Raw genomic sequence first — 20,838 nt, forward strand, 5'->3', positions numbered from 1 at the left:
CAAATACTACATAGGCAAAATATTACATAATCCTCTATCTCTTGCAGTGTATTTTGACTTATTGCCATGTGATTTCCCTCTTGGAATATAAGTTCCTTGAGCACAGGAATCATATTTGAACTGCCCTACAATATGTGTGGAATACTGAGATGTTTTTTGATAACAACTCCAAATACATCTATAGCAGCTGCTCTTAGCTCCCTCTTCTGTTTCACAGCCAAATTTTTTTGAAAACTTGGGAACAAGTCTTCACTAACTTCTCACTCCACTGAAAATTAGATTTCCTCTCTCTGCCTGCTACTGAACTATTTCTACAAGATAACCAATGACAAATTGGTCACTGAATTCAATGAAAACTTTAATTTACTTGAACCTCCTGTAGCAATTGCCACTCTTGACCTTTCCTTCCTTCTTGACATATCCTCCTCTATTTTTCTTTTAATTCTCTGTTCTTTTATTCTGTCTCTTACTCTGTCCATCCCTTAAAAGTTGGTTTCCTTGGGGTCCAGTCATCAATCTACATCTCTTCTCATGTGTAAATTCTTTCTTTGGCCTTTAATTGCCATGTGTATGCTGATGATTCAAAAATCGATATTTTGGGGCACCTGGGTAGTTCAGTCAGTTGTGCATCCAACTGTTGATTTTGGCTCAGGTCATGATTCCAGAGCCATGGAATCAGGCCCCACGTCAGACTCCGCATTCTGTGTGGATTCTCTCTCTCCCTCCTTCTCCTCTTTCCCACTCCCCCGCACTCATGGGTGTGTTTTCTCTCTCTCAAAAAAAAAAAAAGAAATTTATATTTTCAAGACAGACTTTATTTTCCTGCTTCAGTCCTAGAAACCTAACTGCCAACAGGACACTTCAACTTAAACTTACCATCTCCTCTTTAAACACATACTTCCTCCTGTTTAGAGTATCTCAGCGATTTTTCCTCCAATATTAGGCAGTCTCCCACAAAATGAATGAGTTACCTTTTACTCTGTCTTCATTTTCTTTTTTTAATATGAAATTTATTGTCAAGTTGGTTTCCATACAACACCCAGTGCCCATCCCACCAGGTGCCCTCCTCAGTCCCCATCACCCACCCTCCCCTTCCACCCCCCAATCAACCCTCAGTTTGTTCTCAGTTTTCTTTTTTTTTTTTTTTAATTTTTTTTTCAACGTTTTTATTTATTTTTGGGACAGACAGAGACAGAGCATGAACGGGGGAGGGGCAGAGAGAGAGAGGGAGACACAGAATCGGAAACAGGCTCCAGGCTCCGAGCCATCAGCCCAGAGCCTGACGCGGGGCTCGAACTCACGGACCGTGAGATCGTGACCTGGCTGAAGTCGGACGCTTAACCGACTGCGCCACCCAGGCGCCCCTGTTCTCAGTTTTCAAGAGTCTCTTATGTTTTGGCTCCCTCCCTCTCTAACCTTTTTTTTTCCCTTCCTCTCCCCCATGGTCTTCTGTTAAGTTTCTCAGGATCCACATAAGAGTGAAAATATATGGTATCTGTCTTTCTCTGTATGACTTATTTCACTTAGCATAACACTTTCCAGTTTATTCCACATTGCTACAAAAGGCCATATTTCATTCTTTCTCATTGCCACGTAGTATTCCATTGTGTATGTAAACCATTTTCAACCCAATCCAATTCAGTTTCCTTGTATGACCTCTCTCTCTCTAAGCCATATTTGACTACAATTATTATTCATATGACAGAGTAAACTCTCTGAATCACGGATCTGATCATGTCACTTTCCTTCAAATTCTACAACAGCTCTCCATTTTGTTCAATATGACATATAATGCTCTCCCGTTGTGATGTGATGTGATTCTTGCTTAACTCCCCAGCCTCATCTCTCCCCCAGCTCACAGTCTGGTTATCTGATGCACTGAACATATAAGCCAGAAAGCTAGGAATTTTTCTTGGTCCTTTTTCTTCCTCACCGTACCCCCACTTATTCAACTCATTACCAAATGCAGGAGGTTCCCCTTCTTGTATGGATTTCATCTCCGCTAACCAGCTCTCATTCGATCTCTGTAACCTTTAGTTTGGAATTAACATATTGGCTTTCTACCTATTCCTTTTGCTTTTACTCCTGTTTTCCTTCCATTCTATTCTCTACAGTGTAGCCAGAATGCACTTTTGCTATTCCAAATTTGACTATGTCACCCTAGTGCTTAAACTCATCCTCCCAACTTCTCATTGCTCTTTGGTTAAAGCCCCAAATCCTATCTTTGGCTGCATCTCCCACTACTTGTGCTTCTGGACGTCTGCACTCCAGCCATACTGCCCTTCATTTACCTCATCCCACCACCATAGAGCCTTTCCATATATGTTTTCTTTAGCCTTTGAAGTAAGTCACCTTCTCCTATATGTTGTTAACTTCTGTTAATTCCAATGAACCCTTCAAAACCTCAGCTCATGGAACCCTTCCTTATGAGTTACATTTAAGGTGTGGTGAGACTCTTCCTATAACTGGCTTATACTACTGTGTTTTTTCTTCAGTTTGTAATTATATAAATTTATTTTCATGATCACTCAGCAAATACTTTTCTACTCCTCCAGACTATGAGTTCCAAAAAGGTAGGAAGTATGTCTTCTAAATATTTTTTCTCACCATGCTATCACCAATATCATGCACATAGTTTAGTAATATTTAGTTAATTGTGAATAATTTAAATAATAGCACTTGAACAACTGGCTGACAGGTATAAAAACTCAAAATAAGCATTGATTTTTAATATGTGTAAAACACACTAAAATCAGGCATATATGTATATTTATATTCAGTTGGATATTTTACTTCCTTTGAAAAACATCTCCTAAATGTTTATCTACAAGGGGAGAATGCTAATAGACTGAATTATATAAAATATCAAAACTTAGCTTTATTTGCATTGTCTTTTACTGCCTATTTTTAAATCAAATTTAAAGAAAAATTGTTTCTAAAATAATGAAACTAGTTTTTAAATTTTTTAAGTGCCAACAATTTTGTATGTTTACCTTGTTTATATTTTTAAAAGGTTTAAGTTGACAACAGTGTTTTTTTTTTTAATTTCTGCTATTATATTTTAAAAGAGAGAGAAAGTGTATAACACATGATACTTGTTTGGTTTGGAACTTTCAAAATTGACACCTGAAATATTTAGGGAGAAATTACATAGAACTCACTTATTACCATTCCACAGGGTCACTTGGCTTTTCCCTGTTTCCTCTTGTGTTGTGTAATAGCTTGCCTGAGGAGTACTTCACCAACACTTAGACATACAAAACCAGTAGTTTTTGAAAATGACCCTTGAGAATAGCATATAAATGATTAGATCTGAAATTTAATTTTAGCAGGAAGCCATATAAGTCTGCAAATGCAAAAGTGGATGGCATCTAAGCAATGTTGTCTTTTCGCTAGTCAGATTTGCCCCATTAGATTCTAGCTTTAACATAAAGAAGGCAGAAAATGAAAGACACTAGTAATATCCAACCAAGAAAATTATGTGCAGATTTCAAGAGGCACAGTGAAAACTGCTTGAGCTAAGGCGAGAAAGTAACAGGTACGTTGTTCAGAAGTAAATTAATGTGTGCCTAATGGTAATGCGTGCTGCTTAATATAAATACTCTTTAAAAAAAAAGAAAAAGGAAAAAAAGAAAAAGAAAAATAGAAGGGAAAAAAATACCCAGTTTAGTGAACTTGAATGTAAAAAAAGGTAATCAAAAGTAAGAGAGAAACACAAGGTATTGCTTAAGGCATCATTTAGAAAAGAACACTGGAAAGATTGTAGAACTGAGGTAAGAGGATGTAAAAATGAGAAAATCACAGACAGAGAATGAAAGGAAGATTGTACAACATAGTAGGATAAATGAGAAGACATTTGTCAAATATTCAAAGGACAAGATAAGAGTGCGTATCAGGGAAGATGACGAGGGAATGGAATGGTAATTTAATAAAATACAAGAAGAACCAAACTGAATCATATAGATAGCTCCTATCATGTAGTATTTAGCATTCATCTGTAACATTATCAATAGCCTGTCCTGGATGAAACTTTTGTGAATTTAGCTTTTACATTGATACCGCCATCTATCACCACTCCCCATTGCTGATAGTGCATTTGTCATAAGCTTCCTTTATGGAGTCTCTCATGGGTGGTTTTGACAAGGGTGACTCTTCAGCCTAATTACTGTGTAATAAGACATGACTTTTAAAAATATGTCTCTATGATGTTCTGATATGGATTCTTAAATATGTTAATCTACTAAACCCTAGAGATTATACATTTAAAGTACTACCTAAACTTAAGGAGTGCCCCTCCTCCAACCCAGAATACTCAACTTTTTTCATATATTTTCCTAACCTTCCTGGATGTTAGCCAAATATAAGTTAGGGTTTGATACAGACAAAATATAAAGCTGTGAGATGGAAAATTTGTGTTTTGCCCCCAATTCCCTGTATGTACGAGTTCAGATATGCCACTTAACCTTTCCATACCTTCCATTTTCACCAGTATAAAAAGAGGGATCATGTCCTCTGTGTATCTTTAGAGGCAGGAAGAGTAAATGAGACACAAGAGAGTATTATAAGCCCTTCTGAACACACATATCAATCCAAGATACAGTTGAGCCTGAGTAATTCCTCTTTTAGAGTGCTAATACTGTAAGTCAATGCCTTTTTTTTTTTTTTTTTTTTGGCCAAGAACCTCACATTTCCTCCTCTCCTGGAGCACAGCCAAGAGAGGCAGCTCTTCTAGACTCTGAAAGGGAAGGCCATCTTCTTCCTCAGTAAGCACTGTGCTGGCCCTAAGGAGTTCTCCCTGCTCCCAACCCCAACACTGCCCTCACCAGCGTAGGTGTGTGATCGCAGGCCACTGTTTAATGATCGTGGGCCCAGTACAAGGATGTAGTGTGGTTGGGACTGGAGGCTCTCCTGCCTGGCTCTCGTCCTCAGCACTCAGCTGCAGCCCTTGAGCACAAGCTTCCTAATAGGCTCTGAAAAATGCCCAGAAACTGGCCAGCCATTCACATTTGCCGGCAAGCATAGCACCTGGCATATGGCCAGTTTGAGTGGTAATGGGAAGGCATAGAGAGAGAGATTCTTTCCCCTCCAACAGGCTTTAGAACTTCCAAGGAATTTGTAGTTGGTTTGATTATTATTATATCAGCTAATCACCCAATACCTACTCTGCCTGAAACTCTGAGAAATAAAGAGGTAAGACATAGCCTTAGCCCCAAAGAGCTTAGATAGATAAGGCAAAACACCTAGCAAAATAATTACCCTATGGGGCACCTGGGTGGCTCAGTCGGTTGAGCATCCAACCTTGGCTCAGGTCATGATCTCGCGGTTCATGAGTTCGAGCCCCGAGTGGGGCTCTGTGCTGACAGCTCAGAGCCTGGAGCCTGCTTCGGATTCTGTGTCTCGCTCTCTCTCTGCCCCACCCCTGCTTGCGCTCTGTCTCTGTCTTTCAAAAAATGAATAAACATTAAAAAAAATCAAAATTATTACGCTAAATAGTCATGAATGGTGATCATGATAGTTGTGTTTGAAAATCCGAAAGAGGGTTCCGCCAAGTAGCCAGCACCCAGAGCAGGCTGGGCGCAGAGCTGCCTGGCGGCACCATGTGGGTCACCCGGAAGACCCTCCAGCAGCAGGATTGATGTCAATGCAGGGGAGACTGTGGAAGCACTGGAGGAGGAGATTGAGTCGGAAAAGGGGAACGAAGTCTTTCCCATAGGAATAACTATTCAGGCAAGGTCCTTCCTGATGATACTGCTGTAAAAGAAAATGAAGTTGATGGAAAAACCTTGTGGTAGTTATGGTGGCAAAACCCAAAGCAGTGACGGCACCAGCACCAGCCACAGCCCAGCAGTCACATCCTGCCACCTCGCCACAATTAGCTCCTCCACAGCACTGGCTGGGGCTCAGGTCCCCACCCCCACTCCCACCCTACTTTGGCTCCCACTCCCACACCTGAATTCCTAATTCCAGCATTAACAAGCATCTTCTGAGCCCGAAACCTTCCAGCGATGAAACAAGAAACACCTGCAGAAAAGCCAGCAGAAACACCAGTGGCTACTAGCCCAACATCGACTGGATGGTACATCAGGAGATTCTTCTTGGCCAAACATTCTTTTAAGTTTATTTTATTTTGAGAGAGAGAGAGAGAGAGAGAGAGAGCACTAGAGTGGGGAAGGGGCAGAGAGAGAATCTCAAGCAGGCTCCATGCTGTCAGCGCAGAGCCCCACGCGGGGCTCAAACTCGCCAATCATGAGATCATGACTTGAGCCGGAATAGAATTGGGCGCTTAACCGACTGAGCAACCCAGGCGCCCCTTGGTCAAACCTCTGTGAAAATGCAACCAGTGCATGTGTGAGGGTCAGTCTTGTGAGACCGTGATAACTGAGTCATGTCTATGGGCTGTGGTAACTGAGGTCATGTTCATAGGCTGTGGAGGCCAGCAAATAATTGCGGCCCTGAGAGCCAGTCTCCACCACCCTGACAGAGCAGTGGAACACCTTTTTATGGGAATCCCGGAGGTAGAGGAAGTCAGGCTGTGGTTGCTCCCCCTCTGGTGGCTAGTCCTGGGGCTCCTCAGTGTTCAATGGCTGCACCTGCAGCAATGCCAGCACGTTCTGGAGGACATCCCCTTGAAGTTTTGCAGATAAGCCTTAGTTTCAACAGCTGAGGCAAATTATTCAACAAACTTCTTCCCTGTTTCTAGCACTGCTACAATAGGTCAAGAAAATTCTCAACTACTGCAGCAAATTAGCCAACACCAGGAGCATTTTATTCAGGTGGTCAGTGAACCAGTTCAAGTAGCGGGTAGTTGGAGGAGGGGGGGAGGTGTCCAGGAGGAGTTGCAGAAGGTGGAAGTGGTCCTGTGAACTACATTCAGGTAATACCTCAGGAATGAGAAGGTCTAGAAAGATTACAGGTACTAGGATCTCCCAAAGGACTTGTGATGTGAGCATATTTTGCTTGGGAGAAGAATAAGAACTTGGAGGTCAGTTTCCTTCTACAGCAAAACTTTGATGAAGATTGAAAGGGACTTGGGCTGATCGCCACAATACTTGGTGTAAGGTATAGAGATTGTTGGGGGTGGGGATATAGGGCAGATATATATACAGTACATGTCTGCTTTAATTAGCAGATGCCACAAATCCATATAGTGTGTAAACTATTACACAACCAGAAATTAGATTTTTTACAGGTCATTATTTCTTCTATAAAAAAACTAGGTAACTTTTTCTGGGTGTCACCTTTTTTAGTGTATTGGATCCAAAAATTTAGTGTAATGCCCTGCTTTATATTTCTTTGACTTAACATTGATTTCTGAAAGAATCTTTGCTACCTAGAACCTACGGTCTCTATTTTGTGGGAGCCCTTGATAATGGCTTTGTGAAATTGAAAGAAATTGGATCAGCTGTAAACAGAAATGTCAAGTTATTGATAGTTATCGTTGCTTCTTCAAATATGTATAAAGTTAATGTGTAAGAAAGCCGATTCTTTCAAGTTAAATAGTTGGTGGGGTTGGGGGGAAAGGAGAGAAGAGGAACTTCTTAAAATGTAAATAATTACTGACATATAAACTTTTTTTGATCATTGAATGTGAGGATCTGTACAAGAATAGGTAGAATTATCTCTCTGTTTACGTGTTTTTTTGGTTTGTTTTAGGAAACAAAATGGGAGGTGTCTACTGTTTACTTCATTGTTGTGTTGCAATAAAAGTTTTAAAAATCACCATTGCATATTTGCTTTGGATGTATCCCTTTGTGAAATTTAGCACTTTGAGGCCAATGGAGAAATGCCACATTCACTCCCCTTCCCTTTCCCTCACCAGAAATGTGTTCATCAGCAAGTCACAAGCTTAAAACTGCTGCCTTTCTTTAAAGCCAGGAAATGCCAATTCAGTTCATAATTAATACAGATGTTTCAGAACTGTGTTTCTGATGTTTGTAAATATTTTTCCTAATTAGATAAGAATGTATGACCATTGATGTCATTAGGATTGTATTGCTTTCAAAAAGAGGAGGACAGAAGTATAATGCAGCATCTTTTATTACATTGGATAGACTGGTAAAATCTTTTGGAAGAATTGAAAGATGCAGCTGGAAAAGTATCTTGGAAAATATATAATCAAGATATCTCATGGCATATTAAAAGAAAACTTTTAAGAGCAAAAAAAAAAAGAAAAGAAAGAAAAGGAAATGTAAGAAAGGAAAGCATGAGCCAAAACAGTTAGGGATGGCTTCATAAAGAAGGTTAGGTAGGAACTGACTCTTAGAGGCTGGATTTATTTTAGATAATTCGAGAGAGGTTAAGGAACAATAAAACAAAAGCTCTTTCTGGAAGTGTTTATAGAAAAATAGGCAATAAGAATGGTAACAAGGTTGGCAAGACGTGTTGGGTAATTGTTTAATCATTTATTGAACATTCAGTCAATATTTGCTAGTAGTTAGGCATCGTTCTAAGAGCTGGATATAAAGTGAAGAGCAAAACAGACCAAGTTCCTGCTCTCTTACAGCCTGACTTTTAGTCAAGGAGGTAACCCATAAATAGGGAAGCCTTAAAGTAATTCTAAAATGTTTGGTACTATGAAGAAAATGTTCTGCAGAAATTTGAAAACCTGGCTAGGTGCCCTGGGAATGGCCACACCAGGAAGGGCCACTGAAGCTGAAAAATGACACAAGGATCCAGTCTCTGAAAAGATAAGAGAGAAGTTCATTCCAGGCAGAGACAGCAGGATCCCAGAAGGCCCTAAGAAGGAAAGAATTTGGCATATTTCACATGCTAAATAGAAACTGGGGAGTTTAATTTCATAGGGTCTTTTTTTTTTTAATTTTTTTTAACGTTTATTTATTTTTGAGACAGAGAGAGACAGAGCATGAACGGGGGAGGGTCAGAGAGAGAGGGAGACACAGAATCTGAAACAGGCTCCAGGCTCTGAGCGGTCAGCACAGAGCCCGACGCGGGGCTCAAACTCACGGACTGTGAGATCGTGACCTGAGCCGAAGTCGGCCACTTAACCGACTGAGCCACCCAGGCGCCCCTAAATTTCATAGGGTCTTAATGCCAATTTTTTTCACTTCTTTCTTACCATAGGTCATGTCGAATTCATGACATCTAACTATTGGAATGCTCATATAATCAATCAGTACCACGTGTGTAAATGATGACTCTTACACATTATTGTATAAATTAATTAGGAAAGTAGAAATCAAGGCAGGGGATGCTATCTTGATCATCCAGAATTTAAAAGAGACAGTGTATCAATATACATTTCTTTTTAAAAAATTAGATACTCTCAGCTATTAACCAGATATGGTAGCCTTCATGGTGTCAATATGTAAGTTATGATCTTTTAGTAATATAGATAAGATATTGATAATAAATTTTAAGTTTATTTTTTTAATGTTTATTTATTTTGAGGGGGAGAGAGAGAGAGCACGCGCGCATGAACTGGGGAGGGGCAGAGGGGGGGGAGAGAGAGAGAATCCCAAGCAGGCTCCATGTCAGCACAGAGCCCAATGTGGGCTCAGTCCCACAAACTGTGAGATCATGACCTGATCTAAAATCAAGAGTCAGACGCTTAACCAACTGAGCCAGCCACGTGCCCCAGATTTTAAGTTTAAATTATAATGTACATTTTCTGTGTGGTAACAGATACTAGTGCTGGTGATACATTAATTCTTAAGATACTTAAACATTACCAAAATGTAGATCAAGTCCCTTATTATATTCTGTGCAATCTGAAAATAGGAGTGATATTATAGAGTACAGTCAAGTCCAGCCTAGACAAACATCTACAACAGTTTAGAAGGCCAAGATCTTAAGCAGTTGACATTAGTAATTCAAAAGTAACGTTTAAAAAATTACATGTATGAGTTTATGCATGTGGTGTGTATATGTACAAAGTAATGACCTATTGATGAGAACCCTCCAAATAATTTTGTATATTTACTGCAAACTGTAAAGAGAAACTTTTAAAACTTCCAATGCATCTTTTCATCCTTCTGCTTGTGATGGTAACATAGGTTGAGGAATTAGACGACAACTAGACTTTATATTCTTTTATGCAAAACCTTGAAGACTGGTCATGAATTAAAACTCTCACTGCCCCTGGGAAATCACAAAATGCAGTATAATTTCTATAACATCTCTTACCATGTTCTGTATTGGCCAAGCATTTAGTTCTATTTTAATTTCTTTTTAAAATCCACTTATGTATAAAAAAATGTAGAATCTCTGGGCATGTCTAGAATGCAAGTACTATGGTACAGGATTATAGACTATTAATACTCTGCCAATTTGGACCTTAGTCAAGTTATTTTAAGACAGTTTGTGATTCGTTAATTCATTATCTGTAGTTAGATTACCCCTATCTTTTTAGTAAAAAAAAAAAGGCATATTTATTAGCATATGCATATGCATAGAATTATGAAATGTAACCTATTTCAAGGTGCTCTAAACCCTATAGTATCTTTTAAGAAACTTTGAATATTACACATGCCATTTTTATTTGACTAAATATAGTGTATCTCAACTATGAACACATTAAATGGATTCCTTTGTGTCAAGTGGCATCTTCATTGTGGATGAAGGTGAAAATGTACCAGGATAACCTTTGGGAAGTGAGGCTGTTTGTGAAGTTGTTTTATTTTGTTGATGATGATGTATGGTTTTGCGATTAACAGTCATCTTTTCTGGGGATGACATGGGTGAAGTTAACATTTATTCTTCTTTAACGTTTTACTGGCATCTTTAGAGTGTTACAAAACATGCATTTACTACTTGGTAGCTAAGCATTTCTCCCTCTTTGTTTCTTTAATTAACGTATTGATCTAAACTGCATCTATAGGATCAAGCTTATTGAGACAGACTGCCTGTGTCTCCACAAGAGATCATTGCTGGACTCCACGCTTTTTCAGTAAATAAAATATGGACAAAACTGCAACATGTGGAGGTTGAAGAATCCATTAAAGACTTTTGGCAACTGTACCTTAAAGATACTTCAAAAATAATTGTGTTTTATCGCTTCCTTTATGTCATTGCGTACAGCAAGGGTTTTAAAAAGACCAAATACGGCTCTCTGATTTCCATTTAATGGAAGAAGTAATAAAGTTTAATTGTGTACTTGAGCACAGGGTGTCATTTCCAGTATATCTGATCAATAATTTATCGATTGCCTTTGGCTCGGAGTAATATTTGAAAGAAAATGTAGCCAGTGGGCGCTTATCTAGCTGGAGCTTCATCATCTCAATTAATTATGCTTTTCCTGAATTTGGATCATTAGGCGACCAAAGTGACAGCAGATGGCGAGCAAACTGGACAGGATGCTGAGAGGACCAACAGGAGAGCAGACTCCTTAGGAGAATTCATTAAGGAGCTTGCCCAGGATGCAGAAGGTATTAGAATCATTTAATTTAATCATTATGTCTCCCAACAGAAAAATAGAAAAAGGGATTACACAGGACTGGAATTTCTCCAGTAACAGATAACATTTATCAGTCTGAGGGTCAGGTTTAAAAAGTATTTTGGTTGATATATTCAAGGGCGTTGTCTGCCGAGAGTCTGCAATCTGCAGTGTTAAATTAGGGACAACAGCGAATTAGTAATCATGAGTGCAGAGTCATGGAAAATTAAATGTGGTCCCTTAGGAATGCTTTAATTTTTGAGGAATGGCTATTCTGATTAAAGAACGAATAGATAACTTATGCCTTGCTATTGTTTGTATTCAAAACCAAGAGATTGTTAACTTTTTTAAAAAGCTAATTTTAACATTCTACTCAGTACATTAAAGCAGCACTTTAATTTCTCAAAATGGCTTTTAAACTACTTGGTGCTGTTTTTAATGAACATCTGGTGCTTGGTGTTTGGATTTGCTACCTTACCAGAAGCTACACTGCATTTAGTCCATAATTCTCTAGGAGCTGGTTCTTGGCATCTACCAATCTGACTGAAGATCAAAGTGGAAGCCATTTTGGGGCTAAAGCCCAGATGAGAAAAAGAGATTTAACAAAAAAACTAGATATTCAGTATATATTAATATAAAATAAACATGCATGCATATTTAGAAAGGAGGAAACATGTTTTTTTTTCTCTCTAAAAAAAAACATTTTTATTGCTCTACAGTGTATTATAGATATTTTGCTTTGTAATATAGCCAAATAAATCAGGACACGGGATAAACTTTAAGGCAGATGCTGACAGGTAGTTCTTAGGAATCACTGGCTAAGAAGAGACCGAAACTCCCAAAGATTTCCCACTGCAGGAAGCAACAGAGTTTTAGTCTGAGGCAAATAATCTGAGGCAAAACATGTCAGGATCTGGAACATTCTACTGGAAAATTCTTAATTAACTCATTATGGTTTATCCTCTGCTAGATGGAGTTATTGTGCTTTCCCTGATTTTATTTTCCATTAATGCTACTTAAAGTGTTCTCCAGCCAGCACTCCCTACCCCCTCCCCCAACACACACACACAAAACATTCCTTCTGCCTGGATCCATGAAGGCAATGGTCAATACCCCAGTAACTTTCCTTTTCCTTATACCTCAATCTCAACCACTCAATACTTAGCAGCCTATCTTGGAAACTTATTTTGAAATCATTTCAATCAAATATTCATACCTAAGAGTAAATGCTAGTACATGTTTTCAATAGACTCCAACCAACATTAGCACTGCCAATTCATTTTCCCTGCGTTGCACCCACCAGCCAGTTTGTGCACGGGACAAAGGCACCAACAGGGGGCAGAGTGGAGACGATATTTATTCCAGGTTTTGCTCATCACCCACAATCTATCCATTAGAGAAAAGGGTTATGTATCCCCATAGGTGTCTCCCATTCTCTCCAGTGTGCGTCAGTCAGACACTCAGGTCGTGTCTGTCCAGACAGGACACATTTTTTTCTAATTCATGTGAAGTGCCAGGTGGGATAGCTGTGATCTGTACCTGAGAGAAGTGTGGACATTGCTCCCTTCTTCCAGGGGGTGCTAATGTAAATGATAACAAAGATAATAACCACAGCCCCTCATAAAAGAACTTTGGCAAAATTAATCCAACTGTTAAAATTTTATGAAAATTAAAATTTGAATATGCCAGAGGTAAACTAAATCCTGAGATGTTTATATGTGCTGTTAAGTCTTAGCAGTTCAGGAATTTTTTTAAAAAAAGGAAACTCATCAAAAGCCTTAAGTAAGTTATACAATATATCCACACTCATTTTTCCTCTTAGAATTGCACTAATTGTGGATAATAACAGTACTTTTAGGCTTTATTAGTGACAATAAATTGCTGTGGGAAAAGCAAATGTTTTAGCCTGGCATTTGTCTACTTCAGTTTTATTTTTAGATAGATAGAATACCTTACTCACCCTATCTTCCATTATAAGTCCTGGCCTCTTCATAGATAATCAGGGTCCATTCATCTAAGGCATTCTTATCTCACCATAGTTTAAAATCTACTTTGCTAGGACTCCTGATTATATCACAAATATACTATATGTTGTTCCATTATTCCATTATTAGAATAATGAGTGATATATATATATATGTACATATACACATGTTATATATATGCTCTGACATATTAGGACTTAAGGAATGCTAGACACCTTCTTTCCTATTTCACAGGTCACAATTGTATTTGTCATTCATGATAAATTTACCCATCAGAAGATTTTTTTTTTTTTTAGGCTCAGTGTGAAAAACAACTTTGTTTCTCCTGAAGAATTAATCTATTTGTATGTTGCAGATACTGTTTACTTCTTAAGTTATCCTTTATAATCCCTTGCTACTTTGGCTACTAAGATACTGTTAATATGTCTTCTGATTTACATTATTTTTTATCTTTACCCCATTTCCTTTTATGAGAATTTTGTCTTGTTTTAAAGATACTTCAAAACTACTTAAAATTCCCTTTGAAATAAAGTAGAAATAAGTAAATAAATTTAAGAGATATATTAATGTTACAGTTATTTTCAATTCTGTTGAAAATGTACTAAACTGAGAGTGCATACCTTTGAAAAAGAGACTGAATAACATCTTCATCTTTAGCTTAAAAATATTCAGAGAATTTCCAAATTCCACACGTAAAAGCAGTGAAGCAATCATATCTCTTCTATTAAAATGATGCTTCCTTTCTTAATACAGTATCATTTTGCTAAAGCAGCTGCTGTGCCTTAATAATTTCTTCTAGTTGCTTACATATTACTTTCACTTAAAAGAGATGATTCATGGTTCCAAAAGGTACAGCAATCTTTGTCTTTTCCTTTTCTCTCTCATTTTTCCAGCAAGTTCTTCCCTGGAGAAGTTTAACTTTGAGAATAGACCACAAGTGAGGTGTATCTCATATTTAATCCTTTACAGCCACCTAAGTCCAGAAGCTAAATTCAATCAAATTCCAAAAATATCTCGAATCAAAGCTCACTTATATATTCACTTAATAAAAGAAAAACAAAAACCTTTGTCCAGTTGAAAAGTGGAATTTATCTCTTTCATTAAAATAAAAAAAATTGAATGCAAATGAGTCAGTGTTTAGTTACATAATGTAATCAGTTAAAATCAACATACAGACAGACATGCACTCAGACCAAAGGAGGAGATGCACCATAGGGAAAGCTCAATCTCCTGTCTTCCTTGAAATGTAAGAAGTATAAACCTTACATTTAATCATTGGCATTCTGGCATATTTCTCACAAAGCCTGCTGGATGAAGGAACTTTCCAATTAATCAGTCCATGGTCACTGTGGTTCCTTCACAAACACAATAAAGCCTAGGTGATAACTTAGCAACAGTAGTGGTGGAATCTTGAGAAGTTTCCTTGGTGTATTTCAAAGTATGACTGTTAAGTAGTTGACCAAGAAAGAGCCACCTTCACTAACTTCTAGGAAAACAGCACATGTGCAATAATTTCTACCACAAGGCTAGGAATGACCATATTTGTTCTTTAAAGCACCTGACTTAAATTGTTCTACAGATTAAATCATGGCTATCAGAATAAGGAGTTGACTGCAGCAACTTTGTAACCAAATCCATTTATCATGAAAAGAGAATTTGGGGTGCCTGGGTGCCTCAATCAGTTAAGTTTCTGACTCTTAGTTTCAGCTCAGGTCATGATCTCACAGTTTGGTTCATGAGATCCAGCCTAGCGTCGGGCTCCACACTAATAGCACAGAGCTTGCTTGGGATTTTCTCTCTCACTACCTTTCTCTCTGCCCCTCCCCATCTCACATGCACACACACTCTCTCTTTCTCTCTCTCAAAATAAATAAAAAATAAAAGAGAATTCAAAAGATGCATTTTGGAAGGATAAATAAAAGGTTAAAACTCAATTCCTTCTGCTAAACCATGATTTTCAAACTCCAGCATACATCTGAAGCCCCTAGAGGGCTTGTTAGAACATGGATTGCTGGTCCCTACCCTCAGAATTTTTAACTCCGTAGATCTGGAACAGGGCCTGAGAATCTCTATTTCTAATAAGTTCCCAGGTGAGGCTGATGATGCTTGTTTGGGGACCACATTTCAGAACCACTGTCACACCCTTCATGGCTCATGTCACACCCTTCACAGCTGCTCTATTTGGCCTATGTGTACCTGTTTCAGGAACTCTGAATACTATCGTTGGAACTCTGAATACAGCTCCAACCAGTTTCAATAAGAAAACAATAAATGAATTTTCAGAATTCTTTATGTCCTAAATGCATCTTAAGATAGAGCATTGAATAGTAGAAAATGTCTCTTAGCCAACCCAAGAACCTCATTCTAGGGATGTTCACAGGTAATATTATAGAAATAAGGTTTGGCACACAAGAGTTTGAGAAAACCTCTCCTTTCAACTTGTTAAGTTAATGTGCCATAAAACACACTTCAAGAGAAGTTGGCCTAAAACTAACGGGTAGAACTGCATAAATGTTTCAACGCACCGGTTTTTCAAACTTTTATTCAACATAGAATTCTTTTTTTCAAATGAAATCTTGCCCAGAACACTAACCTATAAAATAGACACTTGACAGAATAGACATCATGTGTAGAATACCTGGAGCACCTAGGGAATCCTAAGATTCTGAACAGCACGGTTTGAACTTTATTTAAAGCTTAATAAACACAGACGCTTACAGTGGATATTATTGCTAGAAGGTAGCTTTGAGCCCTAATCCGTAGCCCTTGTCCCAAGACCAGTGCTTCCTCCCTCATTCCTTCCACCAAATGAGCACAGAACTGTGCAGAAGTACAAGGGCAGGTTTGTTTTCAGAGATCTCCTCACTGATAGTTTTTCCCTACTCAGGATTTTAAAATGGACTGAATGTGATTGTGTCTTGGACTGAATGTGATTGTGTCTTATCGGCCCTGCAGATTCTGTGCTTTCCTCTTCCAAAGGGAATGCTACATGTATCATTGCTTACCTCTTCCCTGGAAATGGTTGGAACCATTTTTTTGTTTGCATTTTCTTCCTTGGGAACTAGAGACACCCTCCTTTAAGGACTGTGCCTCCCAAAAGAAATATAAAATGGAGACATATGTCACCTTTCCCTTATTGGTATGGATTGTTATTAACTACCTCCCTGTTAACCAGCAGGAACACTCATGGCAAACTACATTTCATTTGGAGATCGTGGGGAAGAGCAGACTCTTGGTGCCATTTTTGCATGTGGCATTTTTGTTTACTAATTTACAAAATTTGTTTTACCCCCTGCAGCTGTAAATGAAAAAGCTGTGAGACTAAATGAAACTCTAGGAATTCAAGACCAGGACTTTGAGAGAAATTTGCAAGGCCTTCAGAAAGAGATTGATCAGATGATTACTGAACTGAGGAGGAAAAATCTTGATAAACAAAAGGAAGTTGCCGAAGATGAGTTAGTGTGAGTAGATACTCTGTTATTTTTTTACTTGATAAACTGAATTTTTCAAATGGTTGTTTACAATTTTCTAAAATTTTATTCACACTTATAAGTAGAAGAAGATGCTATTTTATTTTGCACTTAGTAATAATTTGTCTTGCTCTAAAATTGATTAAAAGTATGTTTTTGCCTATGTTTAAATAATCAAATAAATGGTCTTTTTTGGGTTGCTGTCCCTTCCACAATTAGGCTAATGGACTTGCTTTATTAATTGCCTGTATTAGGGACTTCTAAACCATCAAAGGGTTTTTTTTTAATGTGTGTTAATAAAAATATCTTTGGATAATTATGAATTTAGCAGCCCATTCTATACATTTTGTCATTTTAGGAAATGCTGAATAGAAGGGTCATCAAATAATAAATGCCTAATACCTTGAAATAAGGGCTGAAAATTTGAGGTTGGAAATAGCAATAGTGATTTTACTAATGCAAATGAACTCTGTGACCACACACTCAGGAAAAAAAAAATCATTGTTACATTTATAGTCCGGTAACTTCAAAGTGATGGTGTTATTAATATTTAAGTAATATATACTAAGCCAACAATATCAGCAACACCTGAGAACTTGTTAGACATACAAAATATTAAACCCCACTGCAGACCTACTGAATCCAGAGATCTGGGGATGGGGGCCAGCAATCAGTTTTGACAGGCACTCCAGGAGATTATAATGGCTGTTAGTTTGAGAACTACTGTTTTCCAAGTAGTTTGCCTTTCATAAGGGCAATATTATCACTTTAGGAAAACCATCAAGTTAAATTCAGGAAACTCCCAGATCACTCAGTTGAAAGAAAAAGAAAAGTAGGTCAACATCATGATGCCATATTAGCATGTCAATAACACAGTTCTGCTAACAGTTTTTAACCAAATATATCAATGTTCATACCTTATATCCAAAGTAACAGAAAATGTACCACTATGGTGAATCAGGTGACTTTTTTTTGTATGTGAAGCAAACCATAAAACTTACTTCATCAGTCAGATTATGAAAATAACATGAGACTCTTTCCAGTTGAAAATGCTATATTACTAACACATTTTAAATGCGTGTATGTTGTGTGCTTTCGTATTAATTATAAATGGCCTTGCCACTTTTCAGGTACCCATTTTCATCTTGATTTAGTACACAGTCAATCTGCTTTAAATATCGTCTTATTTTCCATTGATTTAATACTAGCATTGCTATTTAATACCAATAAACCACGAGGCAGTGACAAGAGCTTATTGTCTGTTACTTGGTGGGGGTGACTTCAGGGCTGCAGAAGGCCTTCTGAAGAAGGTGAAGAAGTTCTTTGGAGAGTCCCGAGAGAAGAATGAAAAAGCAGAGAAGGATATCCGGGCGATACTGGCAGACAACAAAGATAAAGTGGATGCTGCTTGGGACCTGTTGAGAGAAGCCACCGATAAAATCAGAGAGGCTAATCGCTTATCTGCAGCAAATCAGAAAAACATGACTGCTTTGGAGGTGAGTCTTAGGGATTCTCATTTGAATCTATAGGGCTGGGTTGGATGGGGCGGGGATTGAACATAGCTGGAAAAGTCAAGTTGATGCACATTTACACAAATCAAGAACAACTCTGAAAGGAGACTTCTAAGAAGCAGATCAGGAAATAATCCTTTTAAAAAAAATTAATGACTATATTTTTGAGAGAGGGAGAGAGAGAGAGAGAGCGTGCTCACACACAAGAGCAAAGGTGAGCAGGGGAGGGACAGAGAGGGAAACAGAATCTGAAGCAGACTCCAGGCTCTGAGCTGTCAGCACAGACCCCAACATGGGACTCGAACTCAGGAACCATGAGATGATGACCTGAGCCAAAGTCAGACACAACTGACTGAGCCACCCAGGCACACCAGAAATGATCCTTTAAAAAAAAAAAAAAATCAAGGACCATTGCCATAGACTCAAATAAAATTAGATAACAAAGTATTGAAGATTTTAAGGACAGTGTGATACAGTGGAAGGAACTCTTTCCTGGGAGTCGGGGGACCTTGATCTTAATGATGACTGTGTCACTAACTAGAAATACGCCTTGGGCAAGTCAGTTAAAGTCTCTAATCCTCAGTCTTCAAACTACACAGTAAGTGCATTTTATGTGATTGCATCCAAGGTATCTTCGAGTACCAATCTCATATGGTTTTGTAACCCATGCAATCTAATCCACAAACCATTGTTTAGACATCTAACTACCGAGGGTCACAAAAGTGCCAACTTATTTCCTAATGGAATCTGGGCACATTGAGAGTCCAGTGCTTGGGAAAGATTTTGGTTCCCTTTTCCTTTGCAATGTGTTCCATGCAAATGATATTTTAACAGGGACTAACATGAACATATCACGTCTGAGTTATATTTTTCCCTCTTTTTCTTCACCGACAAGAGATAATTTTCTCCTCAAGAAATGATGGGCACCTTCTGACTTTTTTAGAGAGGTTATGAGGCTAGAGCCAAAATAGATTTTTCCTTTTCTTCCTCCCTCCATCGCTCAATGCCTTCCTTTTTCTTCCTTCCTTCCTCCCTTCTGTTCCTTCTTTCTCTTTCTTAATACTTACCATGACAACTTGATCACTTTTCCCAATAGTAAATTCAGCACGTATGATGGTGCAAACTGTATTAGGTATTTAAACAACAACTTCTCAGAAACAAAACTTCCTTTGCTGTTTTCAAAGTATTTGACCCCAACAGATCTGAAAACAGCGGCAGATCTCTTTCTCTTCTAGTGTATAATCTCACCTTCATTATAACTGAACACTCTCTGGCATATATGATGCTTTCAAAAATGTTTGTGGGATGGCATTTGAATAAAACAAATCTGGATATTTTTTTTCCATCTCATTTCTTTCCATTTTCCTTTAGAGTAAGAAGTAAGAGGATGAATTAATTTTTTGAAGGTTTTTTTTTTTTTTTTTTTTTCTGGGATTCACCCTTGTCATGTTGATGGAAGATGGAGAAGGCTCACTTTTTTCCTAACTGAGGTATCTAATCTTAACCAATTTGGAGTCTACTGACATGCTGGAAATATTAAAGAAAAAGTGCCATCTTGTGAGGCAGGATGTCGGGCTATCGTCCTATCCCCAGTGCTGACATGATTCATCCTGCTCAGGGACACACCAGTGGTGTAACTTACCCGGAGGTGCACCTCTCCATTTTATGGCAACAGTTTAAGAAATTAAAATTACCTGTGTGGAAAGCATAATAAGCATTTGGGAAGTATTTCAAGAAGAGTTATAGTGGTGCAGTAAATGGTCCTTTCAGCTACTACTTCCTTTTAGTGATGTTTAAAACCAGGAGCCATCATTCTTGGGCACCCCTAGAGATGCCTGGAGCTTATGTAGTCAGTATTGCGATTCTAAGTGGTCCTTTTTGTATTTTCATTTTATGTGTCATGCTTAACTAAAGGCTTGTTAAAAACTTACTGGAGTAAATAGATAAACTGATGAAATTAACATGAGTAAGGCACAGCTTACTTAAGATTGCCAGGGCTCATTAGGTTAATTACCAAGCTTCCTGCTACACCAACTGACTGAGAATCAACTGAACAGTTTGTTAAAAGACGGGGTCCCTGAGCTCCTACCCAGAGTCTGAGTTGGTTAATCTGGACTTGGCTTGGGGTTCATATTTTAAAACTCTCCCCAGATTAATCCGATGTGTATACTGGTTTGAGAACAACTGACACATTGTATCCGTTTAATTGAATAATGAGCTGTGTTTTATTTTATTTTTTTTAAATGCTTATTTATTTTTGAGAGAGAGAGACAGAGTGTGAGCAGGGGAGGAGCAGAGAGAGAAAGGGAGACACAGAATCTGAAGCACGCTCCAGACTCCGAGCTGTCAACACAGAGCCTTGATGCGGGGCTCAAACTCACGAACCGTGAGATCATGACCTGAGCCAAGTCGGAGGCTTAACCGACTGAGCCACCCAGGTGCCCCATGAGCTGTGTTTTAAATAGACAAATTGTGCCTGT

At 38.3% G+C, this 20,838-nt stretch overlaps 1 protein-coding gene and 1 pseudogene across 1 annotated transcript in view; both read left to right on the plus strand.

Moving 5' to 3' along the window:
- LAMA2 (laminin subunit alpha 2) overlaps positions 1–20,838 on the plus strand; it is a 615,841-nt gene that overhangs the window by 466,974 nt on the left and 128,029 nt on the right. Inside the window, 3 exon segments of the mRNA XM_030316311.1 lie at positions 11,273–11,384; positions 16,676–16,838; positions 18,133–18,343. Coding sequence (XP_030172171.1) covers positions 11,273–11,384; positions 16,676–16,838; positions 18,133–18,343 — 486 coding nt within the window.
- Positions 5,598–7,083, plus strand: LOC115514382 (annotated as a pseudogene).

Source organism: Lynx canadensis, chromosome B2 (assembly GCF_007474595.2).
Source record: "Lynx canadensis isolate LIC74 chromosome B2, mLynCan4.pri.v2, whole genome shotgun sequence".
NCBI classification, from domain to species: domain Eukaryota; kingdom Metazoa; phylum Chordata; class Mammalia; order Carnivora; family Felidae; genus Lynx; species Lynx canadensis.